The sequence below is a fragment of the Gymnoscopelus braueri genome (genome assembly GCF_963280865.1).
Source record: "Gymnoscopelus braueri genome assembly, chromosome: 22".
NCBI lineage: Eukaryota > Metazoa > Chordata > Actinopteri > Myctophiformes > Myctophidae > Gymnoscopelus > Gymnoscopelus braueri.
The window spans coordinates 26305575-26331482 of NC_137624.1; the positions used below are offsets into that span (position 1 = coordinate 26305575).

Consider the following 25908-nt stretch of genomic DNA (forward strand, 5'->3'; position numbering starts at 1 on the left):
CGCTGTGCAATTGAAAGTGCTTTCAGACAATTAGCTACATTAATTATCAATTATCTGGCTAAATGGCTTGAATCCCCTTACAGCCTACATCTTAAAATGTTAATTGAAAACATTTCATTAAGACTTACTGTGGTGGGAGAATCGCTTTCCCTCATCCTTTTACATTGGGCTACAGTGGTATGCGCGTATCTTAAACAATGCCTACACATCACCAGGGATGAACTGACGTGCCGATTTTAGCTCGGCCTTGGCGGTTTCGCTGTGGCAGCGTAAGCTGACCTGTGATTGACGCACAGTGGCAATGTCAGCTCAGCTGTGTGGTTTATGGGTGCAACAGTTATTAAAATGAATGCATTTAAGTGATTATAATAGATTATCAATAATCGATAAAAAGAAAATCTATTAATAATCGATTTCAATTTTGCCCATGTCAATATAGGCCAAATTGTTATTATTAAAAAAAAAGTTTTTAAGCTTGGTTAATCCAGTCTCCAAGAACACCTGGAGACTGACATTCAGTAACTGGGTCTTATGATGCGTTTTGAGCTTGTAGATAAGCTATTTCCACTATTAATGTATTAAGGTATTTAAATGTTTATGATATATGTCACATAAGCCCTGTGCACCTTTTGTTTACGAAGCCTAAAAGCCTTCGTAAACAAATAAAATGTGTATTCATAACGTTAGAATGTTCAACGACAGAAACACAATTAAATGCGTTAATTGTGCAATCATTTTAGTGCCAATTAATCGTCAAGTGAAATGGCATAATAACCGTGACAGCCCCATGCACCATTCCAAACACACACAGACAGACAGACAGACAGACAGACAGACAGACAGACAGACAGACAGACAGACAGACCTCCAAAGGGCCTTTCTCTCACCTCTTTGGTGACGTTGTCCTGGACCAGGTTGTAGAGGGGCACCACGCGGCTGACCTCCAGCAGCACGGGGGTGGGCGAGGGCTGCTCGCTGCCGCCCCCAACCCTGCTGCCACTAAGGCCACGGCTTCCCCCTCCTCCGGCCCCTCCTCCTCCGTCACTTCCTCCGCCCCCGCCCCCCGTCATCATGGCCTGGTGGTGGCACAGGTGGCAGGTGGACGGGCAGCTGCCCTTCTCCTCGCAGCGGATCTCCACGCCGTTCACCAGGTCCTCGGACAGCAGCTGGCTCTTCAGCAGCGCCGCCAGGTAGCTGATGAAGGGCACCGACTTCAGCTCGCGCCGCCCCCCGCCTCCGACTCCTCCGCCGCCTCCGCCGCCCCCCTGGTCTGTCGCCTCTGCAGGAGGGGGGGGGTGGGGATGGGTGGGTGGATGGGTGGGGGTGAAGGGGGAGACATTGAAGAGTGTGGGGGGGTGGGGGGGGGGGGGGTGTCAGAGGAAGAGAAACAAGTTAACAACAACAACAAGAGAGAGGAGTAATATTTATACAAAAAGAGCCACTTGTTGTAGTATGTCTTCCGCTCTTTCACCACTTAAACCCCATATGGGTAACCGGAGTCCCTCAGGGCTCAATAATACTAGTGTCTTTTCTGTTTTCTGTTATTGTGGGGTAAGCTTTCGCTGAAAAAAATAGCAGATCGACATGCTCACAATGCGACGCAATACGATGCTGGGGTTTAAGTGGTTAACCACTTAAACTCTATATGCTTATTTGACCGTGGTCCGCCAATTAAGGGTCTAAGATACCCTCTACACCAAATCTCTTTGCCAAAATAGCCAATCCACAAGCCCACAACGCATTGTGAGCTTTTAGACGGATATTTTTCGCCTATTTTCGCCGATTTTGACCAAAATGTCCACCTATTATTATGACATGCCCAGAATAGGGGGCGCTATTGGGGTTAAAAGATGTTATCCTGAACACTAGCATAAGACATTGGTTCTCAAAGTGCGGTCCGGGGACCCCCAGGGGTCCTTCGGGGGATCCCAGGGGGTCCCCAGCTTAAGTAGTTAATATAGGGTCACAATCATGTTAACCACTTTATCTATTGATACGTTGGCTATTCAAAAACAGCAGATGTACAAGCTCACCGCGCTGTGAGCTTGCATATCTGCTATTTACAAAAATCGGTGAAAATCGCTATTTTTTGGGGAATATTTTGAATAAGTTCATTTTTTTAACACAACTTTTCTCTTCTGGGGGTCCTTGGCACAAAAAAAATCTGATGGGGCGACCAAATACATATAAATTTGGGGGTCCTCGACACAAAAAAAGTTTGAAGAACCACTGGCATATAATAAGACAACACGAAAACCTGTTCCCTCTCTTCCCCTCTCTTTCATACCTTTTTCTTTTTCCCCTCCGACTTCCCAAAAACAACGGCTTCAATCTAAACACACACACTGTACACAAAGTGGGGAGCGGCGAGGGAGTTTCACAATAACCTCTCTCTCTCTCTCACTCTCTCTGCGCTCGTTGCACTGAGCAGAGCATCTGGATCTACTTTTGTCAGCAGCCGGGAAAAAGAAGAAGTAAAAACAACAACAACTAATCCCTCACTGTCATCAGCTTGTATAGACGAGCGATGGATGGGGGTCACTGGCTGCTTTCTCCTGTGTGTAAATAACCCCTTCAGTCCGGGAACAGCGTCTCTGTCATTTTTTAAGATTTCTTTGGGCTATTCAAAAATAGCAGATATACAAGCATGAGCTTGTAGATCTGCATTTTTTTTGTGCAAATCTTTGAATATATACAGTATATGTTTTAAAGCGAGCATTTATAACTCCGATCTTTGCTTCTGGGGGGTCCCTGGAACAACATATTTTACAAATGTTAAAAAAAAAGTGTGCAAATCTTTGAATGTACATATTTTTAAAGCAATTTTTTTTACTCAAATCTTTGCTTCTGGGGGGTCCCTGGAACAACATATTTTGAGATGGGGGGGGGGTCCACGGCCAAATAAATATCTTTTTGGGGGTCCTTGACATGAAAAAAAGCTTGAGACCCACTGATATAGCAATATACGTTTTTTTCAAAAAACTGTTTTAGAAGGTTGCAAAATGTTCGCTTTAAAGATATATATATATATTCAAAGATTTGCACAAATTAATGTTCACGATTTTAAAAAAATAGCAGATCTACAAGCTCATAGCGCGGCACTCTGTGCCGCGCTATGAGCTTGTATATCTGATATTTTTGAATAGCCCAAAGAAATCTTAAAATGACAGAAAAATGCATCCCGGATTGAATGGGATAAGCACCGTTTGATGTTCCCGTTTAGCGCTGGGGGGGTGGATCTTTTTTTTTTTGCTCATCGTTTCCTCTGTCAGAGGGATAACAATGAAGCAATAACATGGACATAGAGGGGGAAAGAAAAGGAGGAGAAACGAGAGAAAATGCTAATTTATTGCTAAGTGTTTCTGTTATGGGGGGACTGCGGACCACGTGTTGCACGAAAACAGATGTGTCATCTGCGTTGATGTAGCATTATGTGCCATTTTATGTGCGCCCATGAGAAAGTGTCTATTTGACGTGCGGAGGGTGCGTCAGAGCGAGAGTACCCTCGGCACTAAGATGAGTTATGAGGCTCTCTCGCTGTCTGGTGCTTTGACACGAACATGATTTGGGGCGTCTGGGTGGCACGACCGGGGCATAGTTCCCTGCCCACCACCACCACCACCACCGCGGAGTTTTGCGGTTCGATTCCTCCACGGTGCATCAGAGGCCGGGTCCAGGCAGGCACTCTACAACGAACACGATTAAGCGGGTGTTTCGCAGGTGGGAGGACGACCGACCTCTGTTGCCGGACTAATAGTGACTTCCACAGGTTGTTCAGGGCATTGGTTCTCAAAGTGGGGTCCGGGGACCCCCAGGGGTCCTTTGGGGGTACCTAAATTAGTTAATAAAGCGTCACAATCATTTTAACCCCTTTAACCATATTTTATACTTTGGCTATTCAAAAATAGCAGATATACAAGCTCATATCTTTGCTTCTGGGGGTCCCTGGAGCTAAATATTTTGAGATGGGGGTCCGCGGCCAAATACATATCATTTTGGGGGTCCTTGACATGAAAAAGTTTGAGAAGCACTGGTTCCCTGCCTGTTCAGCAGGGAGCAGAACTGGGAGGAACAGCGTGCATGTTACTCCTCCGCACACATTGCACCCTCCAAGTGAAACGCCTTACTGTTGGGTGAAGGTGAAATTAAGTGGCTGGCGACTTCACGAGTATCTGAGGTTGACACGTGGTTGTCTACACTACTGGTTTTCAACCTGCGAGTCGGGAACCCCACAGACATTTTTAAGAAATGAGACCATTACTGCATCAAAAGTAATCAACAAATGGTCAAACATAAATAATATAAGAAAGAGTTATGCCGCCGCCGAGTTATGCCGCCCCATAACTCTGATAGTGGGGTTCGTCCATTTGGTTGCACGAGTTAGTACATTCTCAGGATAGGAGGTAACCTTATGTTATCCTCTTACCAAGGGCTGATCAAACAAATTGTGAAAGAACGGGTGTTCTCTGGAGAAATGTCAGATACATGTCAGGTCATAACGATCCCGATGCTATGTGTTCATGTCCTGTTTGAATGGTGAAAGAATGGAACAGGATATGGAGTGAGAATAAGGGGATTGTCTACTGATATGGGACTGGGAGACAGAAGAATGAGAATTGGATGGAGATGCTGATGTGCGGCTTACGCTGGCTCGCTGTATACCTAATAGGCCTGTCCACGACTAAGGATTTATATAGTCGAATATGATTGGCGATTAATTGCCAATAGTCGACTGGTATATAGTCGACTAATGCAACACCCAAAAAAAAAAGAAAAATTGATTATTATAATTTTTTGCATGATTCGCCTGAGAGTCGAATCAGTCTGATTCGACTGCCAATCTCTCAGTCAAATCATGCAAAAAATATGTTAGGGAATAGAGGAACATTCCATTTGGGCTGTAGAGGTGCTTAGTGTCTGATTTAACACATCCTTGCTTGGTTTCTCCCAATAAATCATGATGTATATCCTATTTCTGGCAAACTATTCGTTTTTTTTATTTTTATAATTCGACTAAGAGATTGGCAGTCGACTCAGACACCCTTCGACTGATTAGTCGACTATTCGAATAATCGAGGTCAGGCTTAATACCTAACTGTGTTTGAATAAATCTACTATATTGAATGTCGACGGACTCGGCTACATCATTTCCCACCTGGTGAAGATAATCAGAAGATAATCACCCACAACTAGGTTGAAAGGTGTCTGAGTACTCAAAGACGCTTTACGAAACGGTAAACACAATAAAAAGTTTATGAGGAAAGAACTACATTAAAAAGTCAAAAACTAACGGTAACTGTAAAAAGGGGGATTAGGTAGGGAATGCGAGTCTGAAAAGGTGGGTTTTCTTTTGAGTGTGGTTTTAAACGAGGCGACTTAAGTTATACATGTTATTTTGTTCAGTAAACCGTCGTTATCACAGTTTAAAAGATGGATGTGATACGTGATGGGCTTGGCTGTCAAGGTAACGTCTAATGTATAGTCATTACGGCTCTCACAGATTCCTGGAGCTCAAATGAGGAAAACACCATCAGGACCCCGAGGTGGGAACCACTGGATAAACACAATAATGTGCAGATGTTTTAGTTAACTATGCACTGCACACGCGCACGCACACGCACACACACACACACACACACACACACACACACACACTTAAAGGGAATACTCTTTACACTTACACATACTGTATATATAGACATACAGTGTATGCACACGACCCCCACCCCCCAACACAAAAACACACACGCTCAAACTGCATTAAAATAAAGGGGAACTCACAGCCAGAGTCCCACAGTCTGGCTTCTACGGTTTACAGGAGGAAGAGGGTGAGAAAAAAAAAAGAAAGAGAGAAAAAAAAGCCCTTCCAAATGACATTCTTCAAGGTAGGGTAATTGGGACCAGCTTAGGGTAACGATTTCAAATGATTCATTTCCTGCAATGCCCTTAATCATATTGAAACGGAGCAGCCTTCAAACTATTTCACAGAGGCAAAAAAGAAAACATACTGTGTGAACTCAAACAGCATATGTGTGTGTGTGTGTGTGTGTGTGTGTGTGTGTGTGTGTGTGTGTGTGTGTGTGTGTGTGTGTGTGTGTGTTCGTGCGTGAGAGAGACTGAAACAGACAGAGAGGGCAAAGGAGAGAAAACGAGAGGGTGAAAGGGTTTCTGATTGTGTCTGCGTTCACAACTGAGCTCTTCAAAGCGACGTTTCTTTGCGCTCACCCCGTTAAAACCGGGAACGCATCTGTGTGTAACCACTTTAACCATCATTTTATACTTTGGCTGTTCAAAAATGGTAGATCTACAAGCTCATAGCACGGCACCGAGTGCCGCGCTATGAGCTTGTAGATCTGCTAAAAAAAAATTATGGTGAAAATTCGTGCAAATCTTTGAATATATATATTTTTGTGAAGTGACATTTTTTAACTCAAATCTTTTCCTCTGGGGGGTTCCTGGAAGAACATATTTTGAGATGGCGGCCAAATACATGTAATTTTGGGGCCCTTGACATGAAAAAGTTTGAGAACCACTGATTATAGCAACATAAGTGTTTTAAAAAGACATTTTGTAGAATCCCCAGAAGCAAAGATTTGAGTTTCAAATGTTTGCTTTAAATGCTTTAAATATATACATATTCAAAGATTTGCACACATTTTCATGATTTAAAACAAAATAGCAGACCTACAAGCTCATAGCTCTATGAGCTTGTATATCTGCTATTTTTTTAAATAGCCAAAGTATAAGATAATGGTTAAAGTGGTTAAAATCTAAAATGACAGATGCTTGTCCCGGTCTTAATGGGTTAAAAAGTTAACTCAAGGACAAGGATGGAGGACAGGTAACTCACCCAAAGCCTCTCACACGTATGTATACACATGCTTTGCCAGCTGGGCCACACAGCTGTGAGAAACGGTGGCATTCATGCCGAAATCGGAGAACAGAGGTGGAGTATGACATTTTCGGGATATCGTTGCTGTTGCTGGGCAGAATCCTCTTTTTCTGTTTTTTTCGTAAATTAACGCCATGCTTGATCACGCTACAGCGTCACACAAAAGCATAAAAAGTAGCGGATCCGCAAGCTCGAACGTGGCGCGAACGCGGCGCGAAGATTGTCGATCTGTTACTTTTTTATGCTTTTGACTTTGAATTTGTACAACCGATGGTCACTATCGTAAACGTATATATACCATAATGCATTGCGCTAATATCTGCAAGGTTTTAAACCACATCAACCTTAACCCATAAAGACCTGATGCGATTCTTAAAAATCATTTCTAAATCCTAACAGTTTTTTGAAAAAAAAAGAAACATTTTATTTTCAAGATTTCTCAAAAATAGCAGATCTACAAGCTCATAGCGCGGCACTCGGTGCCGCACTATGAGCTTGTAGATCTGCAATTTTTGAATAGCCCAAAGAAATCTAAAGTGACACGTCCCAGGTCTTAATGGGTTAACATCCCTATATGTCATGATAGGCGAACATTTTGGCGAAAAATACAGTAGAACATCTACGAGCTTGTAGTTTTCTCGGCTATTTTCAGCAAAGAGATTTCGGTGTAGAGGGAGAAAAAAAGGAGGGCGCCAAGTATATTAGTTATTAGTTACACTATGTTATCAAATCTTCAAAAATAGTTGTCTCTTCTCCAAGACCTAGTTTAGTGTAATTTCTCAGACTAGGGCTACAGTAATTAGATTTGGAACGTTGTTGAACGTATAAAAGAACAGATACAGTATCATCATGGGATGATAATCCAATTCCGTGTCTTTCCCCCCCCCCCCCCCCCCCGTCTCATTTCCAGTTTCTCAACTACGTCATGTATCACGTCACCACACACAGGAGTGACTTAATGAATGAATGAATCATTTCACGGACCTGACCTGACCTGACACACGCATACTTGAAACCATATAGGAAAAGAAACAAAAGGTCAGTCACATGTAATGGGAAAAGATAAACATTGTCTATTATTTCTTCTTATTTTTTTTCATTTGATACAGTATGCAACTCTGTGGCTGCAGGAATTAATTAACATACACAAAAGATTTGTTGTATTTAACCACATTAATCTGGGTGTCACTACTTTGGGGCAAATTGAAACAAAAGCAAACAGAGAATTCTCCAAAATGTCACTTTTCTTTCAACGGTTTCAAACAGTTAAAAATAGCAGATCTAATAGCATATGCGACACATTGTGAGCTTATGGATTTGGGCCATTCATCGTACAACGGAGTGTATACGACTTTGGGGTTTAAGTGCGTGTGTGTGCGTGTGCGTGTGCGTGTGCGTGTGTGCGTGTGTGTGTGTGTGTGTGTGTGTGTGTGTGCGCGCGCACGTGCGCGTGTGCGTGCCTGGCTACCCATGAAGCATACGTGTGTGACTGTGGGAGTGTGTATGATACATTGGCGGGCAGGGGGTAACTTCACATGCTATGTAAACAAGCTCAAGGGGTGGCCCTAAGAGCCCAATTACATGCACTTCTTGAGTCAACACAGACACAGAAAGGAGCTGTCGTCACCTGGCCCTCACAATAAAGCCCAGTGATTAGCTCAGGTTTGGCGGCGGTGAGCCAGTCACACTCACTCTCACTCGCACGTTTCACCCCGAGACTACAGCTTCCTATCTGTGTAAACAAGCCTATTTCATGGTACAGGATCATCTGAAGCCTGTTTTTCCTAGTTGTTGTGGTTGAGGAAATGTACATTATAGAATTGGGTTGGGTTGACAGTGATTGTGTTTTTACAATGTAAACCGCTTAAAAGAAATAGTTCACCCAAAACATTACTTATTTTCTATCAATTACACACCCCATGAAGCCTTGAATTCATGGAGATATATATTTTTTTTTTACGCATTCCTGAGCCAATGATTTGATGACCGAGTGTATTTCCGGTAGGAGACTCAAAGAGACTCCCCTTTGAGTCTCCTACCGGATACATTAGCATCTTTCCGCCAGTAATCAAATTATTGGCTTAGGAATGCAACGAAATCGCCATGAATTCAATGCTTCACGGGGTGTGTAATTGATAGAAAATACGTTTTTTTTTGGGTGAACTACTCCTTTAAGCCCTACATACTTCGCCATGCAACGGATAGCGCAACGAGCTACACTACAAGCTCGCAAAGCGTTGTGAGTTTGAAGTTATTGTCTGTTATTTTCACTATTTCTGAACATTTTGAAATCTGTTAAAAACATTCGAAATTAGTTCAAAAAAACAAATAACTAGCAATTGATCTTCATTGACATCCCAAGAACATATTGGTGAGTTACAATTGTATGCGTTTACGTGTTAAGACTTAAGCCTGATTCATATTCATCGCGTAAAATAGCAGATCTACTCGCGGATGCCTGCGATGCTTGTAGGTCTGCTACTTTCCGCGCGCAACGGTGCATAAATTAGGCTTTATGAAGGACAGCCCCCCCCCCCCCCCACCACTACGCCACTTATTAACCCATTTAGACCTGGAACGAAAAATCGTGATTTTTTTTTGTGTGCAAATCTTTGAATATATATATATATATTTTTTACAGCAAACATTTGTAACTCAAGTCTTTGCTTCTGGGGGCCCTTGGAACAAAGTATTTTGAGATTAGGGGCCGCGGCCAAATACATATAATTTTGGGGGTCCTTGACATGAAAAAGTTTGAGAACCACTGATATAGCAACATAGGTTTTTTTTTTTTTTTTAACTGATTTAGAAGACATTTTGTAGCATCGGCCTCAGGCCTTAATGGGTTAAACCAACTCTTGACACCGACTCTCTTCACTTCATGGAATAACAAAAAATTAATCACACTGACCAAGTCAACAAACACAGCCAGGAGATAAACGGGGGTGAATTTCACAAACCATTGATGGCGTGCCGCCCCGGATAATTAAAGTGTCTTTGTGGACTGGATGCAGTATAATTACTCATCAGGGACACAACCACTCCCTCTGGCCAGGCTTGCGTTGCCGTAGCAACAACAGCAAAAAAAAAAGAAAAAAAAAAGTGTCAGATATCTTCCATGCTAATTTCACGCAGATGCCGTCGGCTGTTGTCAGCGATAGGGCGGCAACTATCGATTATCTTAGGAGCGATTATTCTATCAAATCACTTTTCTGATTAACCGAGATGCATGTATTTTTTTTTCCACATATATTTTTCTATTTTCTATTTCAACGAAGCGATTAACTGCTTAAGCGTGATTTTATACTTTGTCATACAACATTGTCTGGCAAAAATAGTGGAAAGAGCCGATCTACGAGCTCACAATGCATCACGATGCGACGCGCTGTGAACTTGCACATAGGCTAATTTTCAAAAAAGAATTGGCCATAATGACATGCCCAAAATAGGGATTGATTATTACCTAAATGATTATTTCATTACATTTATTATTTATTAAATTGATTGGTTCGATACACTGTTGCTCCCCAATTACAGTTGCTTGCCATCGTTGCAAATTGCCTCGTAAAACGGCTGTGCTCTGCAAGTGTTAGACACGCTATCAGGACCCCTCTATACTTTAGAGGCCATTGGCAAACAGCCAGATCATAGTGGCTATTAATTTTACACAGTCTGTTGATTTCTGCCTTTTCTGTCATGGATGGAAATGCATGCTCAAGGGAAATTTTAGACACTTGCACGTGCACGCACGCGCGCGCACGCACGCACGCACGCACGCACACACACACACACACACACACACACACACACACACACACACACACACACACACACACACACACACACACACACACACACACACACACACACACACACACACACACACACACACACACACACACACACACACATTTTCTCTCTTCTAGCCAAGGTTATTGCCATTAAAAAATTGCATTATACCTCCTGAAATTATTGGAAATTGAAACAACCTTGCTTTTCTCCATTACTGTACTAAAGGTTTCAAATTATTAACATCAGGTTTTTTCCCACTGAAGAAACAGAAACATTGCCTTGGCAACATTATTGATACCTATTTTCTGATTGTTGGCTCCATAACGTTTTGGCTACGATATTTCTAGCGTGGCTCTTTCATCTTTTCCTGCCGTTAGTTCCTATCCTTCATTTGCAACCTGTTCCAGTTTGGAAGAAGGTTGAAAGGCATTGCCATAGGTTCCCACAGGGATGGATTGGAGCTCAGAATCTATTGCTCCAGTCCAACATTCTTCTCTTGACACATTACTGTGTGCTTCGCTTCGGTATGTGAATTATGGGCCAATTGTTGGGGATTAATGATGATCTTTGGTCTGTCATCGTTTTAACTTTTTGCTGTTTTTGAAATGTTTTTGTAATGACGTTTACTTTTTTATGTTGTTTTTTATCATGCTGTACAGAACTTTGGTCAACCTGGTTGTTTTTAAACATGCTTTATAAATCAAATTAACTTGACTTGACTTTGACTGAATCTCATTTTTCTGACAATGGAAAGCCAACTTTACTGTATTGGTAAAAAGCAAATGTATGACCTTATCCACTTGACTTAACCCTAACCCTAACCATTGAACTTTCCTCATTGACTTCAATGCAATGCATTCAATATTTTGTTGCATCATGATAAATACCCACAGAGCATTTTTCGGGCTATTAGACGTCTATACTACGTCTAGCGGCTAGGCTAAAACCGGGTTAGAACTGGTCTAATGTTAGTGAAAGTGTTTTCAACTTCTATCCTTAGCCTGGACGTTGATTAGCAGTTTTTTAAGCGTCTATATAGTCCGTCTATATTATAGCCGTTGAAATGACATCTATAATATAGACGGTCTATATATAGATGCTTAAAAAACAGCTAAACAACGTCTCTCTAGGCTAAGAATAGACGTTGAAAAAACTTTCACCGTTAGACCAGTTATAACCTGGTTTTAGACTAATAGCCGACTATGGCTCACTGGGTAGGCGACAACACATCGAGCCATGACTCATTGTGAGTTTGTACTTTGTAGACTTACTTTGTAGTCTATTTTTGAATTTTCTATTTTCATTTATTTGTTTTTTATGTCCCCTCTAATGACATGCTCAAAGCAGCACAGCGATCCTGCAGTATTAAAGACATCCAAAATATTTGACTGTAGGAGTACTTCTCGTAAAACAAAACACACACACACAACAAAAACACTGCAGTTTACAGTCTATAAACAAAGTGATGATCTGCGTGGCCCAAAAAAAACATACAATTTGGTTTCATCAGGCCACAGAACATTTTCCCAAAAGGATTTAGGTCAGGCTGTCAGTCAAGCCGTCTTGCATTTCTCTTTCCACAGTAGGGGCTTCTCCTGGTGTCCGACCATTAAGCCCCTCTTAGTTCTGTTTCTGAGTGTCTGGTGTGTGGGCTGAAAACATTACCACAGCCTTCTGTAGGTTAGCCCTTGGGCTCACGAGATGCAGGATCATTGTTGTCGAGCGGAAACCTTGTATCTCCGTGTTTCTATGTATTTATTTGTTGTGTGTGTGTGTAAATACATTTTAAACTCTTTGTCGTTCAAGAGTTTCGCGCAAAGTAGCTCAGATCTACAAGCTCAAAACACGGCATATAGCGACGTATCGTGAGCTTGTAGATTGGCCTGTTCCGCTATTTTTAAAACAATTGTGAAGTGAAAGAGAAAGTCGTTAAGTGTGTCTGGGTTTTATGAATATTTAACCAATAAAAAGTATTAACACAAGCTTTTGACAAAATAGTAACTACATTGTATCCACAGGAACACAGGACCTTTTTCCCCCCCCCCCATTTCCTGAAAAGTAACAGTTTTGGACATACAAGGTTTGCTTCCCGACAGCGAGGCCATGCAATGTGTTTCTCTCAATGGCTAACACCAACCTTAAACAACATCGGAGATCAGGTTTCCTCTTACCGCCACATCTTGGGAAATTCATAACAGTTTCCCCGAGTAACAGACTTTGTGAAAAAAAAACAATATTCTAAACTCTGGCACTAGGAATGCCAAGGTCTCTGTAAATGGTGCTATAGCCTTGTTGCGCATGCTTTGGTGATAACTTTTTCTCTCCCCTGTCATCTTCAGACAGCTCTTTTCTCTTCATTATTATTTTTTTATTTTATTTAATATTTATACCATGTGGGAACTTGCAACAGGCCATGGGTTAGAAACAATTGTTTTTTCCCTCTCTAACCAGACTGATTGCTCTAAAGGATGCCAATAATTATGCCATGGCCACATTTCAAATGTTACTTTTTATTTCATATTTTTACGACATGGCGCCGAAGGGGCCCAGCCGTCTAGAACGGTCTGCATCTCTGTATGTGTATGTATATCTGTATTGCCTTGTGTCTAATCCTAACTATTTATTTATTTATTGATTGATTGATTGATTGGCTCTTGACCCTTACTTTTACATGTCCCTGCGTTTCACTCTTACCGTTGTTGCTACTATGACACCTGCATTTTCCCCCTGGGGATCAATATAAGATTTTCTTATCTCTGTCCCGACAAAAGTAGACCAATCACAGTGACAGCTCACGTTGCTACTGCATGTCCATACAGGATAGCGAACCACACAGCTCAGACCATGCTCCTACGCCAATCACAGCTCATATCATGCTTCTACACCAATCACAGCTCAGATCATGCTCCTATACGCCAATCACAGCTCAGATCATGCTCCTACGCCAATCACAGCTCAGATCAACGGCAATCCCAGCTCATATCATGCTACTACACCAATCGTGGCTCATATCATGCTGCTAGGCCAATTACAGCTCAGATCATGCTGCTAGGCCAATCACAGCTCAGATCATGCTGCTAGGCCAATCACAGCTCAGATCATGCTGCTAGGCCAATCACAGCTCAGATCAAGCTGCTAGGCCAATCACAGCTCAGATCAGATCATGCTGCTAGGCCAATCACAGCTCAGATCATGCTGCTAGGCCAATCACAGCTCAGATCAAGCTGCTAGGCCAATCACAGCTCAGATCATGCTGCTAGGCCAATCACAGCTCAGATCATGCTGCTAGGCCAATCACAGCTCAGATCAAGCTGCTAGGCCAATCACAGCTCAGATCATGCTGCTAGGCCAATCACAGCTCAGATCATGCTGCTAGGCCAATCACAGATCAGATCATGCTGCTAGGCCAATTACAGCTCAGATCAAGCTGCAAGGCCAATCACAGCTCAGATCATGCTGCTAGGCCAATCACAGCTCAGATCATGCTGCTAGGCCAATCACAGCTCAGATCAAGCTGCTAGGCCAATCACAGCTCAGATCAGATCATGCTGCTAGGCCAATCGTGACAAATGGAACCATATTCATTGTTTATATCAGGGGTCTTCAACAGGGGGTCCGGGACCCCTAGGGGGTCCTCAGAGTTACTACAGGGGGTCCGCCAAATCTTTGTGTGATATATGTTTTCTTTTACCTTATCCACTTGAAACCTAGCATCCCTTTTCTGAGGAGAACTTTGGCCAAAAATAGCATTTTTGGCAAAGAGGTATAGGTGTAGATGGGAAAAAGAGCAGATCACATAAACAAAAAAAGTTGAATCTGAAACACAATTTTATACAATATGGGGGTCCCTGCTTCATCTCTCTCAGCTAGGGGGTCCTTGGGCTGAAAAGGTTCAAGACCCCTGGTTTATATATTGTTGTTTATTAAATGGGTTCCCATTAGCTGACGCCGGGGCGACAGCTATGTACAGTAACTGTCCATTTGAGTCCACAAGGGTTCACAAGGCCAAGTTCCTCTGGGCAGTGGAACTCCAACTTTTTCTTTAATTCCAAAGACCGAGACCCCCATAACTCGGAGAGTGTACAAATGGAACCAAATGGACCCTTACCTGCAAGGGACCATTTGGAACAGTGCCCTAGACCTTGGACCCCATTTTCACAACCCCCGCAATATTATCAACGTAAGCACACAAAGCCCACGTTAGCACCTCACTGTACAGGTGATGACGATGTGTGTTTAAGATATGCATATCATGGTAGCCCAAATGTAAAAGGATTGTAGAAAAGCAATTGTCCCACAATAGTAAGACTAAAATGTTTTCAACTGACATTTTACTGAGATGTAGGCAATTATATGTAGGGGGATTCAAGCCAGTAGCCAGATAACTGCTAATTAATTTAGCTATAACTTTCTGAGAGCCTTTTTAATTGCACAGGCCATACTGTTATTGCACATCTTGTTTGATTATATATGCAGAGTTGTAAATTAGATTATGGGAGGACTTAAAGTTGATTACTTATCGCCATTAAAATGAACACGTGCCAAAGATCTTCGTATAAGATATCATTATTTGAGCTCACTATTGCCTGACTGTCTCTTACTTATTGGTTTACCAATATCATTCCAAGAAATTAAATAAATGTTCTATTCGTTATGTTAGGACACACACACACACACACACACACACACACACACACACACACACACACACACACACACACACACACACACACACACACACACACACACACACACACACACACACACACACACACACACACTTAGTGTGTACTGCATACGTGTGATAGACATATTACATATAAGTGGGTAGCCTACTCTCCACACATAATAGCTCAGGGCATGAACACAGCACAGCTATTAAGAAATAGGCATTTGCAGCCATCTAGTGGCCATTTAAGATCACTACTACTGCACTCCTCAATCCAGATAACACAGACAGGGTGTCAAATACTGCTTATTATTATTATGGCATACCTGACAAACTCAACATTATTTGATACAAGGTCATACATGGATTATTGTGATAGTGCAGGATGTGAGGGATTGCATGTCAAAATAAACAAATAGGGCTTCAGAAAAAGAAAAGAAAAATGATTGAGAGAAACATGGAATTAAAAAAAGAAAGAAAAATCAAATAACAGCAGTTTTGCTTCGACTTTGACCTGCTGTGAAAGAAATAAAATAAAGAAGAATGAATAATGACTTGTACTTACTGACTGACAGATGAGATAACAAAAATGCTACCAACCAGTTGGACGCTTGGTCAGGAGCCAATGAAAACATCTGTGGGTTGGAGCTCTTAGCTTGGTTGTCTTGATAAGTTACATACAGGGATCATTTCGCTTTGCAGCTTGCACATCTGGTCTGTACCGGATACGGAAACTGTCTGTGCGCTTGCATGCAACGCGTGCGTACGAACTAACCGGATACAGTAGGCGGGCTCTAGACCGGATCTGAGCACTGAACACCAAATAGAAACCAGGGCGATTTTTTTTTTGTTTTTACTGCGGAAACTAAAAGCCTGGTGCGTGGTGACGCGGACGGTGTCGAGCGCCGAAAATAGCCGATCTACAAGCTCACAACGCGTCGCACGGCGACGCGTTGTGAGCTTGTAGATCGGCTATTTTCGCGTCGTCACGTCGTCAACACCGCAGTGTGTCTCTCACACAGCAGACAGTAGGAGCACAGTCACTGTCTGTCTGTACGCCCCTTTACCTCTACTGTACACGTCCAACCAAAAAGGTAAGCTATATATATATATAAAACGCCACACTATTTTGATTTTTACCGAACACGATGACAGAAAAACACCAGTAAATTCTAATTATTTAATTCTGAAGCACATCTTTGCCAAAAAGCCTCCCTTTTGCTTTAGTTGTTACATTCTTTGTCGCAATAATACATGCACCGAGCCAGAGAGAGAGGGGAGGAGGCCTGCTGTTTGTTATTGTTGTTGTTGTTAAGCTATTACAGTAGCACGAGACTGAAGGGTCTAGTAGCCCCCCACACACACACGACTGAGACCCCCCGCTGAGTCCTCAGCTGATTCAAAGCGGTCAGTTTTAAAAGTAGAACGATTCCACTAAACACACGCGTGTTGTTATTGTTATGATTACACATGGGTAGATTACGTTATATTAGACGTTGTTAATAAAGAAAAACAAACATTCTTCGGGTTATTTTAGTGCTATTATTATTTAAACGAGCTCGCTTATTACGTAAATACGTATGAATGAGAGAGTGCCACTGACTGCAGTGCACTGTGTGTGTGCACCTAGTGTGGAAGTTACTGTGTTCTCACATTGAGCCTGTTAGCTTCTAGGCGTTAGCCTGTTTGCTCCAGGTTTGCTCCCAAGCACTTCCTGTTATTGGAGTCACTTCCCAGGTAGTCTCGCGAGACTACTTCCCAGGTAGCCTGCAACAATGATACATCAGTATCGGCCTTATTTTGAACTCTATGGTATATCAGCCATAGAATGGCTTATGAATTATATTCCATATTCCATATACAAAGTTGTTTATACAAGCTCCCTCCAGCTACAAAGCCATGCAATGATAGGCCAGTGGTTCTCAAACCTTTTTTAAGGACCCCAATAACTCTGAGAGTGTACAAATGGAACCATAAGGGTCCATCTGGTTCCATTTGTACACTCTCAGCGTTACAGACCTGTAAGGGTCCTATTGGAACCCCCTCAAGGAACCCTGAGAGTCCCTGCCTGGACCCCACTTTGAGAACTACTAGTGTAGGCTACTCACCCAATAATGTATTGCTGCAACTTGGGGTCAAGTATTTTCACATTCATGTGAAAGTTCTGGCAGGAAACGTGTGTTTATTAAAATGTATATCCACTTTTCCCAAGAGTTTCAAACGGGGAGCACAGTGCAGCACACACTATGGAGTACACAATTGACAGCCAGGTGGTGAGGTGTCATTAATTATTACCCAGGCCAACAATGCACCTGTCGATTGTGTGTGCCCCACATAATGTGGAGGAAAAGTAGCACTGCTGCTAGCCAGTGTTGCCAGATTTAGCGAGAGAAATAAGCAACCAGGTTGATGAAAACAAGCCCAAAAGAAGCGACTAGCCTATTATGCCAAACTTTAAACCTATCCACAAGTTTCCTAGGGCATGGTCAGGTATCAGGGATCAAATCGACAGGAAGTGATGCCCACCAATGCCCTAGGAAACTTGTGGATACATCAGCTATTTGAAAATAGCCGATCTACAAGCTCACAACAACGCGTCACATTGTGAGCTTGTAGATCTGCTATTTTCAAAAACAAATATTGAAAACGACACAAATCTGGTACGAGGGTCCCTGGCACAAAATATTTTCAGATGGGGGGTCCGAATTTGGTGGGTTCTTGACAGGAAAATGTTTGAGAACCACTGGTTTATAAACAACATATGGAAAGCAAGCCCAAATAAGCAACTACACTTTAGAAACAAGCCCAAAAAAACACAACCCACAACTACCAATATTTACAAGCAACTTTACAGAAAAACAAGCCCAGTCGTAGCCCTAGAATGTGATATTACTTACATTTCATCATGTATTCCATATACATGAAATGTATATCATGAAATGTATGTAAAGTCACAGCCATTCTAGGGCTACCCTGCTGACAGCTCACATATCCCTCACTTAAGCTTTAAAGCTGCTGTCCATAACTTTTATGTCCTATATGGCAGTGGTTCTCAAACATTTTCATGTCAAGGACCCCCTCCAAATTAATATGTATTTGGCCGTGGACCCCTATCTGAAAATATTTTGTGCCAGGGCAGGGACGCTCTGGCACAAAATATGATTATATACAAAATGTAACCAAATGCACCCAGAAGGGCTCATTTGGTTACATTTGTACATTTCTCAGAGTTACAAATGGATAAATTAAACACTTTTTTACAGTCTTTCCTTAAACAGTTTGGCTGGTGTTTTGTTTGTTATAATTTCCTTCCACTGCATTGCAGTATTGCCATTAAGAAAGCTGTATGGTTTAGCAAAGTTGCAAAGTTTGGTCTGTCATAATGACGGTGACTATAATTCTTTGTTATAGCCTACGTACATCAAATAAATTAAATTAAGTCGGTTGATGCAGTGCAGTCTTTCTCATGTCTACCCCATAGTGTGAACTAAGTTATTTGAAACTGCTTTAAAATACAAGGCTGTAGACAAAATCACATACAATGGAATGCATCCCATTACATGGTGGAACACTACAGTATATTGACAATTTAAGAATATAATCTCCTCATACTGTAGGTAAAAAAAAAAAAAAAGATAAACAAATTTACATTTAACCAATTTCAAGCTGTCGTCCCTATTTTATATTATCTATGTCTTTAACTCTTTATGTGAAAATTCTCAAACATTTATAAATATAAAAAAATAGCAGATCGACAAGCTCACAAGATGGCTTGTAATTTAGACAAGCTATATTCTCTATTCATCATACAATGAAGTATATATATGGCTCTAAGTGGCAAATCTTCGTATCTATTCCACACAGGGGGGTAAAGGAGTACAATGGCGACAGCATCCTCCGCTCTGGATCCAGATTTGATGCGGGAGGTCCTCGAGTGCCCCATCTGCCTGGAGACGTACAACCAGCACCACACGAGGCCCAAGCTCCTGCAGTGTGGCCACACGGTGTGCCGACTGTGCCTGGAGAAGCTGCTGGCGAGCACCATCAATGGCGTGCGTTGCCCTTTCTGCAGCAAAGTGTCCCGCATGAGCAGCGTCTCGCAGCTGGCCGACAACCTCACCGTCCTCAGGATCCTGGACTGCGCCAGCTCCTTCGGCGCGTCCGCCGCGCTCATGTGCAAGTCCTGCTGCAACCGCCTTCCGCGCCAGTACTGCCGCGACTGCTCCGCGGTCCTCTGCGACCTCTGCAAAGAGGAGGACCATCTACACCGGGGACACGCCGTGCATCCCATCAGAGCCGCCGCCGAACGACGGCGCAAGGAGCTCCGCGGCAACATGACGACGCTCCGCGAAGCCATGGGTCAGATCCAGAGGAAGAAGGCGTCCATCGACGGCGCGTCCAAGTCCCTGAGGCTCAAGTGTCGCTCCGTGCAGCAGGACTACGCCGCGGCCGAGCTGCGCCTGCAGGAGGAGCTGGGCCGCTCTCGGAGGACGTTCACGGCCTCCATGGCGGAGCTGGAGAAGCTGAACGGGCAGATCCTGGAGGAGCAGACGTATCTGCTCAACATCGCCGAGGTGCAGGTGGTGTCTCGCTGCGACTACCTGGCCATGCGGATGAAGCAGAGCGACATCGCCCTGCTGGAGGACGACGACGGGGGTAACGACGAGGCGGAGCTGGACTTGAAGAGCAGCCTGCCCGTCACCTTCAAGCTCCAAGAGCCGCTGTTTAACGCAGCGGACCATCCCACGACCCTGGATGTGGGTCGACTGTCCACCAACACTTGTACTGTAAACACAGACGAGGGCAGTGGCCTGGAGCTGGGACTTGAGAGCGTCGTCGGGGAGGATGCTGGAGCGGCGGGCGCTACGGGCGGTGGAGCAGAAGCTCCGCTCGATCTTTATCGAGACGTTGACATGACGGCGGCCGTGGAAGAGGCGGTGTGCGCCTCGCCGGGCAGCTTTAAGTCTAAGTCCATGGATCACGGAGGGGGGCCCTCGCCCGGAGGAGCCGGAGGAAGGGCCGGTCCCCAGCTGTGCCAGTTTGTGAAGAAGATGGGCTGCAAAGGGAACCTGCCCGGCATGTTCAACCTGCCCGTCGGCATCTGCATAACGGCCCAGGGCGAGGTCCTGGTGGCCGACCGCGGCAACTACCGCATCCAGATCTTCAACCGCAAGGGCTTCCAGCGGGAGATCCGCCGCAACGCCAGCAGCATCGACAACTTCGTCCTCAGCTTCCTCGGCGCCGACCTGCCCAACCTCATCCCCCTGTCCATCGCCGTCACGCACCACGGCCTGATCGGGGTCACCGACAACTACGACAACTCCGTGAAAATTTACACCATGGACGGGCACTGCGTGGCCTGCCACAAGAACCAGATGATCAAACCGTGGGGCATCGCCGCCATGCCGTCGGGCCAGTTCGTGGTGACCGACGTGGCGGGCGGCATGCTGTGGTGCCTGGCCGTGGACCGCAACGTCGGCGTGGTCAGCTGCAGTCAACTGTGCTCCGCCGTGCGACCGAAGTTCGTGACGTGCGACGCGGCCGGCACGGTCTACTTCACCCAGGGGCTGGCGCTGAACTCTATCGCCTCGGTGGGCGCCGACGGTCAGGTGACCAAGCAGCTCACCCACTTCTCGGAGACGGAGGATTTCCACTGCATCACGGGCATCTGCGTGGATTCCAACGGGGACTTGTTGGTGACAGACAGCGGCAGGAAGGAAATCCTGCAGTTTCCCAAAGAGGGCGGTTACAACGTCCTCATCCACGAAGGACTGACGTGCCCCGTCGGAGTGACGATCACTCAGAAAGGACAGCTGCTAGTGTTAGACTCCTCGGACCACTGTGTCAAAGTCTACACGTACATACAGAGGAGGCGGTCCTCCACCTGCTAGAGGGGAAAAGACCCACCTGGATGTGAGTGTGTGTGAGAGAAGCTGATAAACATTACTGTCAATGTGTGGATGAGTCTAATCTGTTACTTTAATAGCAATGGCTGCATTCCAAACGACACTCATTCCAACTCACAATATCATCATAAAAAAAACATATTACTGATTCCCAGGCATTCTGGGCCTGATTAACCTGTCTAGCATTCATGCTGTCTCCTGCCTGATGATTTTCATGAGTCAGTGCTCTAAGTATTACTGTATACACCTGGCAAGACATTTATCAGAAGTCTTAACTTGTCTTTGACTCAACTTCAACAAATTAAACAGCAGTCGAGACATGAAGTATGATTGGGGGAAAAATGTATAATCATTACTTCTTCCCAGCCAGTATCACTGTGTGTAATGCATGTTTATGTTAGCTTTGATAGAGGTATGGCACAATTAGGTGCTGCTCATCATCCACTTAGTAGCAAGATAGTCAGCCAAATGTTGACATTCTTTGTGTTGCAGAAAAAGTGATTGTTATTGAATATTTACATCAGGATGGGCTTAAATTAAAGAAATAAAAAAATCTTTATATATTTCCCACAAACTCTGTGGAAACATGACCCTATTCAAGTTTTAACACAACATTTTAAATACAACACTTGTTTTGTCTTGCAGGACTGAACCTGTCTCACTGAACTGAGAGTCCCAGGTCATCTTCATCTCCTGTAGCATCATGGTGTGTGAGTCCTCAGCACCCATCCTCTGTTTGTTTCTAACTACACATTGGCACATCAGCTAGGAGGAGAATTCATTTCATTGCTACCTTAATTGCACAAAATTGTACATAAAGCCCTGTGCTACCTCGTTACGTTTCAATAACTACGCCTTGAAGACGTAAAGGTTGCTCAGTAATACTGTCGTGAAACCAAGACTCTCCTATTTAGCAAGCCTCTCCAAGTCCAATTCTCACCATTTCACCTTGGCTGACATATCAATCAGACCGTTACACATTTCACTTCATTGTATACTCCAGTCTCAACCGTAGACATACATTTCAACCCTTATATATTATCTACTGTATGGCCACTGTAAAGCAACTGGTTAAAGTCTCTCCCTGCACATAAAGAGCTAACCTTCTCCCTTCAAGCCTGTGTTATTGTAAGGGGTTCCTCATTGGGATCCATAGCATCCAGAACAGCACTGGCAGGATAGAACAGCAGTTCTCAAACTTTTGTTTTCATTTCAAGGACCCCCAGTTTGGTATAACTCTCAAGAGTTACAAACCTGTAAGGGTCCAATTGGTTCGATGGTTCCTAACTATCAATCATTTAGCTAGGGACCCCCTGGAACACCCTCAAGGACCTTTTAGGATCCTCAGACCCCACTTTTAAGAACCACTGGTGCATAAACTCCTAACATGTTACACCTGTCCTGGACTTATTACACTGGATCCTTGTCTTCGCATTCCACAAGCTTCACGACTGATCAAAGTCCATGTGTAACTATAAGGCTGACCCCATCAGTTACTCCGGTTCAGGCTTCTTTTAACCGCGTGAACCTAAGCGTCTGGGGGAACATTCTGGGAAAATAGCAGCTCTACAAGCTCTCGGCTATTTTCGGCAAAGATATTTAGTGTAGAGGAAAAACAGGAGGGGGAATACAGTCAACTAAGTATGGGGTTTAAGTGGTTAAAATGGCCCAACATAAATATGTTGCATAGACAAGCCTTCACTTGAACATCTTACTGGTCGATCTGATTTGACCCTGTGCGTGCGTGCGTGTGCACGTGTGTGTGAGCACGCACGTGTATTCATCATTACTGCTCTTCCCTTGTAGCAGTTGGGAGTTTCTTTCTAATGAAAAGTGTGCTAAACAAATGTATCATTAACATTTGTTGACGTCTCCTTGTTCGTGCCACTGATGTGGTACAGTACTCCACATGTGACAAGTATACTTAAGACAGCAATAATGTGTGTAAGTGTCTGGTTTAGAACATATTAAACGTGTGAAATTGTTCATTTTTCAAATCCTGTTATGTACTGTATATCGCTGGCAGAAACCTTATCTCCATATTCTAACTTTTTTGTGTACTGTAGTATGTACTGTCATACTACAGCGTTACACGTACTGTGAGTAACCAAAGTAGCAGAGCTACAAGCTCGAAACGCGGCGTAAATATCAAAAGTAGCAGATCTACAAGCTTGAAACGTGTCGCGAAGCGACGCGTTTCGAGCTTGTAGATCTGCTACTTTTGATATTTTTAAATTTGAATCCTGAAAAGGAACAGTTTTCGACATATGAGGTTTCCACCCGACAGAGACTAACTGAAAAACAATGAATGACTATAAACAGTTAGGTGTGATGTTTAGTAAGATAAACGAAATCCTATCAGGTGATGACGATAACACGAGTCATATTTCAGTCCAAAAAAACCCCCTAAAGAACAGTGGTCTAAATAATAGGAAAGGAGCTAATTATTAAAACCCTGCTATCATTTAAGTGTATAATCTTGCGTGGTCTGCTGCCTGCAGATGTTGATTCTGCAAGTAATCATGCATTGATGTACACACCATTTTCATTACTGTGATTGATGAACTTGATTACAAATCCTAATAAATAGGCCTTTTCTATGAGGTGATAATTATATTTCACTCCATGCCCTCAAGAACGGATCTGAGAGTCCCTCGGTTTGAATTTCAATCATATAAACTGACCCCAGACCCTTTAGCTGGGGCATTATTTATCAAGTATCAAAGTAAAACACTTCAAGCCGTAAACAATAATAAAAACAAAACGAGTCGAGGAATATGCATTTTTATAACCTTTTGTGGGAAAAAAAACATGCAATTAACTTGTATCACTATCATGTGAAGTCAGACATTTCTAAACGTGTTATTCTCTTAATACTGTATATTCACATGATTCATCTGTTATGACGGGAAGCCATGTTTTGTCATGTTTCACCAAAGGATTTCAATTCAGGACATAGGGACAATACAGGACACATCTCTGTGTTGTTATTCATGTCCTCACTGTTTTGTCTGATTCACTGCCTTATTTGCTATTATTTTAATGTTGTTTTATGCTTGGTTTTTCTTTTTTTTGCTTTATTGTTAAATTATTTGTACTTTTTCTGTAAAGCACTTGTTCTTTATTCTTGCTCTGTAAAGCACTTTGAGCTGCATTTCATGTCATGAAAGGTGCTATACAAATACAGTTTATAATTATTATTATTATAGTCTAGCCCAGTGGTTCTCATCAGGCCGTGACCCCCCAAAATGATCATATTTTGAACGTTTTGTTTGGTATCTCGGTTCCACAGATAAATATTGTGAAAATATATATTTTCACAATTTGTGCCTCTGTTATTTGACAATTTGGCCAATGTTTGACCAGTTTTTATAGTATAGTTGTTAATTACTTTCTTTTTCTTTTTTCTTTTTTTTGTTGAGGTATTAAAGTCTTAAAAGTCCTTTAAATTGTCACTTCACTGTCATCTGGGGACCCCCCCCCCCCCCAATCACCCCCCCCCCCCCTGGGGTCCTGACCCATAGGTTGAGAACCACTGGTCTAGCCTACCATGGTAACCTTGCCATTACACTATCCTTTTTCTCTGTTCAAAATGGTCCCTGAACATTGTGTCGAGTATCAACACAGAAACGTGTTATCTATCTATCTACTATCTATCTATAAATTCCACAAATCTCTGTGTACTGCTTAATTTATGCGTTTTTTCCCTCCCAAATATGGAGATGACTGATGTCATTGTACTGACATCATACACTGGCCTACAGATACTCTGATAACAGGTACTACACTAGTATTGATGGAGGGGGGAGGGGATTGCATTAAGGAGTGGTTCCCAACCTTCTCTGGATCTGGGCCCACTTGAAAATCTCAATAAGCGTTTGTTTGCGGCCCACCCATCCGACCACTTAAGGTGCCAGATAGGTGGGCATTTTTTGCAGAACATGTTTATCTTAACGATCAATCAATTGTGTTCCGGCACGGATCAATGGAATCAACGTAGTATAATACTATAAGTACTTATCGCTATCACAGTGAGAACTAATTCTTCAAGGTTTTAAAGGAAGAAACAAAAATGCCATGACATTTTATTTTACACTACTATTTTTTTATATTAATGCTATATTATCGATAAAATCGTATCAAAAAAAGTGATTTGCCTACTATTTTGGGGGGACCACTTTGCAATATCCACACGGGCCCACCAGCGTGGGACCCCGGCCCACATGGTTGGGAATCGCTGGCATAAAATGCTAGGAAATAAGTGTCCTTGTCTCAGCGTGCTGAATATGACTGCTAACTGTTGAGCAGAAACCTCTTATCTCCATGTTTTTTCGTAAACAAACGCCCCTACTTTATCATCCTTCAGTGTCACACAAAAGCATCAAAAGCATCAGATCTACAAGCTCGAAACGCGGCGTGAAGCGACGCGTTTAGAGCTTGTAGATCTGATGCTTTTGATGTTTTTGAATTTGAATCCTTAAAAGTTTTGGACGTATGAGGTTTCAACTGGACAGAGATGATATTCTCATGGTTGTATTGATATAATACTGTGTGTGGGGGGGGGGTGTTATTTATTCCCTTGTCTCTCTTTCTTCAGAGTTGGTGGGATTATTTGATACTACTGGATTGTGTAACTATATGTACATAAC

General features: G+C 43.1%; 2 protein-coding genes across 2 annotated transcripts in view; one reads left to right on the plus strand and one right to left on the minus strand.

The window, feature by feature from the left end:
* astn2 (astrotactin 2) overlaps window positions 1-25908 on the minus strand; it is a gene marked incomplete at both ends in the record, with an annotated part of 625858 nt that overhangs the window by 104651 nt on the left and 495299 nt on the right. The window contains one exon of the mRNA XM_080420257.1: window positions 888-1279. Coding sequence (XP_080276383.1) covers window positions 888-1279 — 392 coding nt within the window. The remainder of the gene's footprint in view (window positions 1-887; window positions 1280-25908) is intronic.
* Window positions 16377-25617, plus strand: trim32 (tripartite motif containing 32). Its single transcript, XM_080419896.1, has 3 exons — window positions 16377-16447; window positions 19218-21266; window positions 21905-25617. The coding sequence occupies exon 2, from the start codon at window positions 19235-19237 to the stop codon at window positions 21242-21244; it is 2010 nt and encodes a 669-aa protein (XP_080276022.1). The 5' UTR covers window positions 16377-16447; window positions 19218-19234; the 3' UTR covers window positions 21245-21266; window positions 21905-25617.